The sequence below is a fragment of the Paramormyrops kingsleyae genome, chromosome 15, assembly GCF_048594095.1.
Source record: "Paramormyrops kingsleyae isolate MSU_618 chromosome 15, PKINGS_0.4, whole genome shotgun sequence".
Classification (NCBI taxonomy): Eukaryota; Metazoa; Chordata; class Actinopteri; order Osteoglossiformes; family Mormyridae; genus Paramormyrops; species Paramormyrops kingsleyae.
The window spans coordinates 321,580-332,446 of NC_132811.1; the positions used below are offsets into that span (position 1 = coordinate 321,580).

Here is a 10,867-nt window from a genome sequence, read left to right on the forward strand (position 1 = left end):
GAAGTAAAATATGGAGATATTCCGGCTTTAAAAATATTTATTTGAATCAACTTAACTTTAGTGCTTGAACAATTTAAATTTTGTGAATCTTAATATGCATATTAAATTATTAATATTATTTGTATTTATACGATTTAGTTTGATGGAAACTTATTTCTTACAATTGAATTGTATAAGTTTCAATGACCCAAATATTTTTTTCTGTGTATAGGGAGTGGATGTAACGAATTAGAACTACTCACATTACTGGAATTAAGCATTGTTATAGATACTTGCATTTTACGTATATTTTTAAGTTGTAATTTAACCTATTTGAGTAATTTAAGTAATCTGCTTCAATGTTTAGTTACCTTTACTGTCTTAAATAGTAATGTTATAAAAAAAAATGGTACAATTGAATACTCAATCTGGAAACCTGGCTTCTCATTCACACCTTTGTGCACTATAGTATGACATGCCTTGTTTCCATCTGATTTTTAAAGCACTAAATCAGTCTCGGCCAGGACAATGTCACCTTCTCTATATAGTTGGGTATCTGACGTGTACTGAGAAGTTCATATTTGCCTGATTAGGCATATTTCCGGGCCTGATTGGGAGTGGAAAGACGATTGCGTTTGTCTCATTTTCTGATAAAATACACACATACTATTACTAAATCTGCCCAGATATGTACTTTCCTCAAAGTGGTAACAAGTCAGTAGAATCGTGTTCAGTTAATACGAATCGAAAGCCAAATGAAGTCCTGAAGGTAAGCCTCGCTAAATGAGTCTCCCTAGATGCGCAATCGCGTCATTGCTTTCGGCTGCGCAGCATTTAAGGTGGACCGGAAAATCGAAATAAGGAGCTGCGAATAAGGAGCCAACTTCAGTCTCGTGTTTATTTCATGAAGAATAAACGTCACTAAGCGGAGTACCATAGAAGGAAACGGGATTGAATACAGTTACGTAATCCCCACAAGCGACATACAGAGAATTACGTGTGTGTGGGGTGGAGGGGGTTGGATCACATAGTAAAAAAAAAAAACACTGGAAAGTGAGTATATGTCTGATGGAATGCTTTGAGTATTTAAGAAAAAATACATGAATAACATGGCTTTTTACGTGTAAGTACATATAATTTGCCTGTAACTTGTAAATAAGTCCTTTTATTCGTTGAATTTATAAATATATAATATATATCTGGAGGGGGGGGGATATATAACGCACAGGCAAGCATTCATTTCCAGATCAAAGTGTTGCCTTGCGCAGTTTGCCTTCGTTATGCTTGAGGACAGCGACCAGCCCCCACCCCCCCAAAGAGAATCAGAACGCAGCTTTGGAAAGCTGTCTGACAGTACAGTACGTGGATGACATGCATCTGCACTAATGATATTCAGCAACCATACCAGAGTCGTGCTAAAAGTTGAGATCAAACTTTGGTTCGCTTATGTATTCGACACTAAACAAACCACACAAAAATAAAACACGGATTGATGTATAAATAACATGGTAGAGTTATAAAAATACCATGTCCATTTTGCTACCAACAGCTAATTTTGAATAACGATAATATTATTCTGCAACAAAATTTGTATTTAACAGCACCACCTGAGGAAGTGACTGAGTAATATTGCACTTTTAGTGCAGAAATACAACTGACCAACAGTAACTCATCTACCATTCCCAGGGACAGCCAGGGCAAGACATGACATCACAAGAAATATGTAAGCAAGTGTACAGGCGATTTGGGCGGAGATGCCAGCCTGAGGGACGAGGGGAAGGCACTGCATGCTGAAATGATTAAAGTACATTTAGTGTGAGCTGCTCCAGAGTTCATTTCTGTCAGATATGGGATATGGCTCTGAAATGTGACGAGATGAGCAGGAGTGTAGAGAGAAGGTCTGGGGGAACCAAGTCAGCGCATGCTGGTGACAGAGCAGCCTTCCGATGCCAGCGACTGGACAAGCTCCTCCACCCAGCGCACCTCCGCGTGCACGCTCTCCGCCAGCACCTCGTAGCGCTTCTCTAGCCGGCCGAACTTGCGCCTGAGGGCGTTGGCGGACAGCGTGGCCACCCGCACCTCCTCCTGGTTCTGCCGGCGTCGCGCCTGTGCACGCTGCAGCTCCTGCTGAATGCGCACCAGCTCCTCCTCCACACTTTCCTTCTCCTCCTTGTACCAGCTCTCCTTCTCCTCGTAGATGGACAGCAAAGCGGCCACATCCTCCTGACAGGACCTCTGGTTGCGCTCCAGCTGCTGCAAGCCCTCCTCTGCAGCCGTGATGCCCTCCATAACCTGGGAGAAGCGCTCGAAGTTGACGTAGGTGTTGTTGGGCGGCATGCTGGAATGGGACTTGATGGTGTACTCCTTCAGGCGTGTGGTCTTCAGCCGGCGACGCTCTGGCCGGCGCTCGCTCTCTTCCTGCCGGACGTTCCTGCGCTTGATTACCTGGGAGGAGGTACAAACCACAATCACCTACAGCAGACAGCACTGAACGGCCCACGATTGAACCTCCTTAGATAGGGTGAATGTGTGTGTGTGTTGGCACTAATTTCTACATGCAAAGTATGACTAAAATAGGAAAACAACTCTTAGAAGTAATTTATCATATAATACACAGACATTTATCAATGCACGTTTTTTCCATGCCTTATTTCCCAGCACTAGTAAAAGAGTACATATCTTATATGTAAACAAGTTAGGATGGTGATGTCATTGCCAAGACGAACAGGCTTAATTTAACCATAACACTGGGCATCCATGAGATTCTGACCTTGATCCATGGATGCTCCAGACTATCTTCGATCGTCATCCTTTTCCTGGAATAAATCACAGGTTCATCATGTAGTTTCCAAACAGAAGTTAATAAGTTTACATAAACCAGTTCAATGAGACTCAAATTGATGTTTTGTACAAAGAAACTGACTTGGGATCTCTGACCAGCAGCCTTCGTATGAAGTCTTTGGCCAGTTCGCTGGTGTTGGCAAAGTACTCTTCATCAAAGTCATAGTCAACAGCCGAGATGTTGGTGAGGGTTTCCTGCTTGGTCTCTCCCAGAAACGGAGAAGCTCCACTCAGCCTGTGAAGAAGCAGCTTTCATCAGCTTTCATCATCACATTATCATCAGCAGCCTACTGAAATTCGCAGAGGGAGCACAGGGATGGCACTGATGTTCAGGCGATGTGCGTGAAGGAGCTCTCTTTATCAGGGCTTTCTCCATGATGGCCCACTTTCATAATTCAAAAAGTATCTGCTGCCCACAGTAAATGTAACCACACAAACACTTACACTGTAGTATGATTACATGCTATTAGCAACTCATACCCCAAAACCAATAAGCAAACATATCAAATACAAATATCAACTTACTTTGTATACTTGCAATGCTGTTGCAACAGTACTGTTTTGTTTTTTCATTAACATGATCACTTGCCGAATGAGAGGGCTGTTGCTGTAATCCAAACAGCAAACACTCGCTGCTGTACAGTAACCCTTTCACATTTGACATTTGCAGTTTCGGTTATTTATGTGTTGGCCATGAACAATTAAACAGGAATATTTTTGGAGTTTGCTGAAAGATCGCAGAAACTCAGACAACACGTAAGCCATATACAACATTGAAAATCACATTTGGATCACATAAATTAGCTTAATGAATAAATATTAGTAATGCATAATATTTGGTAGTGAGGTAGGTAGCCTTAAGTACACCGCGGATCCATCTCAGTAACCAGCCTCATTCGTCAGTTAGCGGTCTTTGTAACCATGCAACCTTGCGTTTCTTGCAGTAACTTTTAAACTTTTCAGTGTTGTTAGTTTTGCATTTTTAGTAATAGTCCAAAACGTAGTGCTCCCAGTTTTCAGTAGTAACTTTGTGCATATCGGGGCATAATTTAGATGGTGTGTATATTTTATAAAAAGGTCTGCATACGAAATGACAAAGCAATTTGGCATGCAAAGTGTGTGGCACAGTTTGTTTAACCTAACCTTTCATTTTCATGTCTCTGTTTGCTCTTCCTAGGTGTCAACCGGTTCTTTCCTTTCAATGATCTCGCTGAAAGCCATCAATCCATTTCCATGTGTTCTTAGCGTGGCATCAAGCCTCTCATTAACTGAACTACAGAAAAGCCTTTCTGACGTGGCCAGCAACATGTGCTGACCTCCCTTCAATACCCTTATGGCCCACAGGCTAGGAAACACTGCTCTACATAATTATTATTAGTAATAAATAAACAGATGGATCGACATCAGTCACACTGCCCACTATGTGTAACCATAATAAATCAAGGCACAATAGAAGCCAGGCTGAAGCGTACTTACAGGATGTATGTGATGACCCCGATGCTCCTGCAGAAATAAGAATTAAGAGAATATTCAGGGGAAATCTGTTCTCAGGCACAGGTATACAAGAACGTTTTATGGCACGTTATATCGCTGCGTGATTTAGGTTTCTGGGTTACAGGTTAGTCTGTTTCGGTTGAAAACACCGTTATTCACAAAAAACACTATAAATATAAGACTGCCCTACTGAAACTGCATTTTCACCAGCTTCACACAAAGCATTTTGACCGACTATGGACCGAGAGCTACTGTATCTTGAACTTACTCCTGCTTTAACAATTACACTGTGATATGCTTTCATTCGGACTCAAAAACATGATCAAGGGGAGTTTCCACGGAATATGTATTTTCGATGAAAAATTCAGAAAATGCAAACCACGCACCCCAACCTTTACTCTCTGGAGGGGTTCAGCATGAACCATTGAACCAGTTGTACCATAGTACCTAAATTCTCAGTATTCAGTCTTTCCACACTACACTGAACGTTTAGCACCTTTATAAAGCCTGAGTGTGTGTACAGTGAATGAAATTAGGTCAGTTATTACTCTTGTAAGAAATTTACTTACCACATGTCTGCTTCCAGGCCAAGTGGCTCATAGTTCACAATTTCAGGTGCTGTAAAAGGTTAGCAAACCCACCTTAGCAACAAAACACAAACAATGCCACAAGCATTTTAACATGAGGGAAGCACCTCAAATGAAAGTCGAGATTGCTCACCCACAAACTCAGGAGTCCCAAAGATGTTCTTGAACTCATTGCCTTCTTTGATTTTATGTGCTATTCCAAAGTCTATGAGTTTGATCCTGGGATTGGCCACATTCTTATCTAGTAGCATAATGTTTTCAGGCTAGAACACCACACACAGAGAATTCTCATATTAACTTGAATAATGAGCAACATTTTAATTGGCCTAAGCCTTTCCTAGACCATGAAAAAAAATGGTTCAACATTTTCAGTGCAACTTCAGTATTTGGAATAACCTGTCAACTGTCTTAGCAAGTCTGCCGGGTAATTTCAGACAACCTGATCCTACCCAACCAAAGCCAATGACCTTCTTACCTTTAGGTCAAAATGGGCAATATTTTTTGAGTGAAGGTAGTGGACACCGTCCAGGATCTGCTTAAGAAACTGGGTGGCCTCCTCCTCCGTTAGGGACTCTTTCTCAGCCAGGAAGTCAAAGAGCTCCCCACCAGAAACAAGCTCTAAGATGAGGATAACATCCGTCTTGTTCTCAAATATGTCGTGCAAAGTGATGATGTTGGCATGCTGGATCTCGCGCAATATGTTGACCTCGCGTTCAATCTCTTCACAGCTGACGCCACGCCGGCTGGAGGACAACCTCCGCTTCTTGATGAACTTTGCCGCATAATCACGGCCAGTGCTCTTCTCCCGGCACTTGCGCACAATAGCGAACTGTCCACTGTAATGGAGGGAGAGTGGGAAAAGGGCAAGAAAGATGGATTTTATGATTAGTTATGACCTTTTTCCTCTATCTACCCATTTTCCATAAACAATTAACTAGCCTGGAGTCCCTGCCAGGACGCACAGGGCGCAGGACATGCCCACATTGCCAGGGTACCATACAGCCCACACACGCCCCACGCTGCCAGCGTTCCACACACGGCCCACACACGGCCCACACGCTGCCAGCGTACCACACGCCCCACACTGCCACAGACACCGTACACAATTATTCTGCAGCATGGTTTGCTGGACAGTGTGTTTAAGCAAAGTCTGATTGTTTTCGTTGACACTATTATCAAGTAGAACAAAAGCACATTAAAAGAAGATTACTTACATTCCTTTTAAATCCAGTTTCAAGAACCTTTTTTCTACTGCAGCAAATCCACAGAGCACATGCATAGTCAGGCACTGAGGTCATGCTTACTGCCAGATGAACTGGCTTCCATATAAAGAAAGTCAGTCTAGTTTGGACTTCATGAATCATGACTCACACTAACACTATCATTTACCAAGCAGTTCCTGCTTCATTGTCCCATAACCTCTTACAGAACAAAACACTACAGGACTGGGACCACGTATTTGCAAAGGGTGAATTACTGATTTCATCAGCAGTTTGCTGTACAGTATATCGTCTCTGTCGTGGGTGACGTACCTCCCCAACTCTTCACCCATTTCATAGTGCAGCTCCACATCTTCTTGCCTGAACCCAGCCATGGCACTTCAAAATGATGAAAAATTCAACTGTATCAAGGAGGAAAAGGACATTGAAAATGAATCTCCAGGCCCTCTAAATAGGTTACTATAAAGTGATTATGCTTTACTCCTGCATTTTCAACATAACTGTTACTTCCTGCATTATAAACTCATTTATTAGTAATTTAAAACAAGAAGGTTGCATTTTAGAGTCTGGCTCATTCCCATGGTACAAACAGCCCTGTACATATACAACACACAACCACCGGATTTTATAAACTATACAGAATTATATCGGTTAAATTAAATGGTCCTTATCCGTATAACCAATAATAAACCTATTCAGGATAAAAACAAGAGGGTAAGTATAGGATACATATCAACTATAACAAAGTAAAGTTGTTTCTTTAATAATTAGCATATTTACCAACGATTACCTAGCTAGAAACATGCCAGACAAGCCACCTGAAAGGAAAGAGCCAGTACGTCACTGCGGGTACTGTGGGCTAGCTGCCCGCTAGCTGTCAGGCTAAGTGCCGGCTAAATGCCCGGCTAGCAGCCTGCAATGCCGACTCTCCGGTGTCCCCATAGGCAGGACGAGGGCGTAAAGCCGGGCTCCGGCGAATTCCTTTAGCTGGCTAACTGGTGTTCCTGTACAAATACAGTTTCTGACCGATCATTACATGCTGTTTTATTCTTTTCCAGAAAGAGAATTTGATTGGATTGACTTAGCTAGCTAGCTATAACCGGCGAACTACAACTACAAACTACTTAAAACCCGTAATTCGCTCATTATCAAGAAAATCAAAAACACACCGCCGTCCGAAGCTAACGAAGCGGCTACACCCAGCACAGACTCACATCTCTATCGATCCGCTTCTTCCTTAGCCCTTTCCCGAACCGCGGCCGACAGTAGAAATACTTTATTTGGTATTAGAAAGGGAGAGATTACATCACCGCACCGTCGAGCCGCCTTAACCAGGAAAGGGACTGCGGCCAGGTAGCTGCGCAGGCTGCCGATGCTCTAATCTGCCGGCTGGAATTTCCTCCCGGGGCAAGTCTGCAACATTTAAAGTCCCAGAGCTGGGGAAAGATCACCTCCATCAAGTATGAAGCCGTGTGTATTTATAAATATGCGTGTTTCTGTAAATATATATACACAATATAGAATAAGAACAACAATAATATTAAGGCGTATATTTCTGTAAAGACACTTTATGAAAGCATAATTGTCCCTGGAAGGATTGTAATGTAATTATTGGTTTATTTTTATTTTTTTTTACAGATTTGTGTGACATTACTTGCTGTCATTCCTTTTTGTTTTATAGAATTTTATTTGCTAATGAGCATTATTGAAGAGATTTGTTGAAAGAAAACCATTATTGAGCAAGATGTGTACAAGTAGTACAAATAATGTGTGCTACTTATACACTTTCAGAAAAAAGGGTACAAATTGTGCCTTTGCTTGTTACTGGGGCTGTACCCTCAAGGATCTACCAGTTGTACCCTTAGCTGTAGGTAATTGTACCTTTTAAGGTACAAACATGGACTCTGGTAAACATTTATGCACCATTGGTGGTACATTAATGTCGTTTGTACCCTGGGGATGCTCTTTAGAGTCCATTTCTGTACCTTAAAAGGTACAATTACAAAGGAACAGCCCCAGTGACAAGCAACGGTGCACATTTTTGCCCTTTTTTCTGACAATGTATATAAAACAAAAACATCATAAGAAACTTTTTGGGTTTGATTATTCCATGAAGGGACCAAGTAACAGGTCAGTGTTTTATATATAAATAGTACACATGCATATGTATTGTATTATATTTAATTGAATTGTTACTCCAAGCCATTCACTGTTTTCGTAATCAAAAGTAGTTAAAAATACAGTTAGTGAGATGAACTTTGAACGTGAAAAAGGAGACTTATGAAAAGGTCCTCTTTTTGTGCTTTCCAGTGAGCTACGGCTGAGCTATGTAACTATAATAGCAAAAAAGTTACAGCGTATAGGAAAACACAATTTTTTTTGCTACCCAGGCTGTAAATAAGGTGCTATATCTCAAAGGGAAAATATTTACAAAATTTAAAAAAAAAAAACATTTCTGAGCCCTGGAAGGTATGTGTCATTCACGTGCCAAATGTAATCAAAATCATACATAGAGATGCAAAAACGTTTTGCTTCTATGACAAATATATAAACATGCATAGCTTTTTGTTGGAAAAAAATCAAAGCTCAGGGTATGTATATGTATCAGTCATTCAACATAATTGTACATATAATACAGTTTTAGATTGAAAGAACCTGTTTGCTGGCACAAACCTGACTGGCATCACTGCGATCTGTAAAACTTTGTCCAGAAACACAATGCTGCCTGAATGCCTTTGCAGTGAGATGGATGCAGACCATATGAACAACTAGCCTAGAGCAAATAAAAGAATGTGTCACTGCAGCAATGATCACCTGTGGAGTCAGAGAGAGCACTAACCGGGGGGGGGGGGGGGGGGTTAATGAATCATCTATCCCAGCTAACATTAGGGCCCCCTCCCGCTTTGCCCCGCCCTGCCTCGCCTCACCTCGCCTCAGGAAAAATGGAATGGCTAGTTAAATCGTAACACCTGTGTCTATGGCGATATCAGCCTGGGCCCCCCAGATAACTTACTCTTCCCCAGGTCCTAACGCTGTACTCATTCTGTGAATATGTGTTCCTTCTCCCCTAACACAGGTTGTGTTACATCGCCCAGCTTAATTGTTTTTGCAGCCACATCACTGATGAAAATGGAGTGCGGCTGTACACAGATGCCAACTTATTCAGATTTATACCCTCTCGACATCCAGGGGGAAAAAGGTTCTTTTTTAAATATTGATTAAAATTTTGAGATAACAGGAAGTTGGGAAGGTCACACCCCCACACATGTGGCATCATCTTAAAGTGCTAACTGTCATCTTTATGGAAGAACAGGACTTTGTAATACAGAGCATATAGTATGAGAGATATGAGTGAAAACATAAAATTAGTCTGGTCAGAGATTCCTGCTTGTTACTGACACATGATTTTTTATGTTCATTTTCAACAAAACTGTCAATGTCATGGTATTAGCATATTGTACAATGACAACCTCTATTGTTGGGAGATTTGGCCCCTGGGTTGCCTGCTGCAGCCCTGCTGACTGTGACCTCAGATTTGGCCCCCCGGGGCGACTGCTGCAGCCCCGCTGACTGTGACCTCAGATCTGGCCCCCGGGGCGACTGCTGCAGCCCCGCAGAATGTGACCTCAGATCAGGCCCCCGGGGCGACTGCTGCAGCCCCGCAGAATGTGACCTCAGATCAGGCCCCCGGGGCGACTGCTGCAGCCCCGCAGACTGTGACCTCAGATCAGGCCCCCGGGGCGACTGCTGCAGCCCCGCAGAATGTGACCTCAGATCAGGCCCCCGGGGCGACTGCTGCAGCCCCGCAGAATGTGACCTCAGATCAGGCCCCCGGGGCGACTGCTGCAGCCCCGCAGAATGTGACCTCAGATCAGGCCCCCGGGGCCACTGCTGCAGCCCCGCAGACTGTGACCTCAGATTTGGCCCCCGGGGTGACTGCTGCAGCCCCGCAGAATGTGACCTCAGATCAGGCCCCCGGGGCGACTGCTGCAGCCCCGCAGACTGTGATGTCAGATTTGGCCCCTGGGATGCCTACTGCAGCCCTGCACTTGTTCTTACTGCTTACCGTGCTCCCAGACACATGAACACTGAGCAAGTACACCTCTACCATTTCTACCCTCCCAAACTCATGGACATTGAACACTTTCATTTGTATATAGTCTAGTTTTGTACGTGTTTTCAGTTCTAACAACAGCAGCAACAATACAAGGGCTATTTACAATGACATACACACGCTCGCGAGACATGCGCTTATTCCACCGGCGCTATAATATTAACGTTGGGGGAGACGGGTGCGTGGTCAGAAGTGTGACGTCACGTCGCATTATAGGGTGAATCTGTAGTTGCGCTGTATACGGTTCTTTTTTTAAAATAAGTAAGCTACTACTATTACAATCACAATATATAAACTGATATTCATCTTCTCTAATATGGCAGCTTATGTGCGGCAATGTCCCGCATAATGTATGCTGAATTTGCGGGAATTATTAAAATTATGCACAAACCGCGAAATACTGCCACGAATGTCAGGCCATTCAGTTTGGAAAAATGACCACACGTGGTCCACACATGGTCCACTATGATGCCCTTGTCACTGTCCTGCACCGTCTTCTCCCAAAAACACATCTTAGCGTTCTGGGAAATGAATCACTAGCACAATCACAACATGCATGAAATAGCAACTAGGAGAACTTTTGCTAAAGACTCATGGAAGTAAATATAGGGGATTTATTTGATCTCATCTTA

The 10,867-nt window shown here is 42.9% G+C and overlaps 1 protein-coding gene across 4 annotated transcripts; it reads right to left on the reverse strand.

Annotated features, from left to right (window-relative positions):
• Positions 1-851: 851 nt before the first annotated feature.
• dapk3 (death-associated protein kinase 3) lies at positions 852-7,554 on the reverse strand. 4 transcript variants are annotated; one of them, XM_023844074.2, is made up of 9 exons: positions 7,437-7,554; positions 6,434-6,522; positions 5,377-5,737; positions 5,035-5,164; positions 4,884-4,932; positions 4,297-4,323; positions 2,903-3,055; positions 2,750-2,795; positions 852-2,424 (listed from the first exon to the last, which is right to left on the reverse strand). In XM_023844074.2, exons 2-9 carry the CDS (start codon positions 6,493-6,495, stop codon positions 1,894-1,896), a joined length of 1,359 nt encoding a protein of 452 aa, XP_023699842.1. In that variant the 5' UTR covers positions 6,496-6,522; positions 7,437-7,554; the 3' UTR covers positions 852-1,893. The 4 variants fall into 4 exon arrangements, with proteins under 4 accessions (XP_023699842.1, XP_023699841.1, XP_023699838.1 ...); XM_023844073.2 differs by having other exon boundaries at positions 7,291-7,549; XM_023844070.2 differs by having other exon boundaries at positions 7,336-7,545.
• Positions 7,555-10,867: the final 3,313 nt, after the last annotated feature.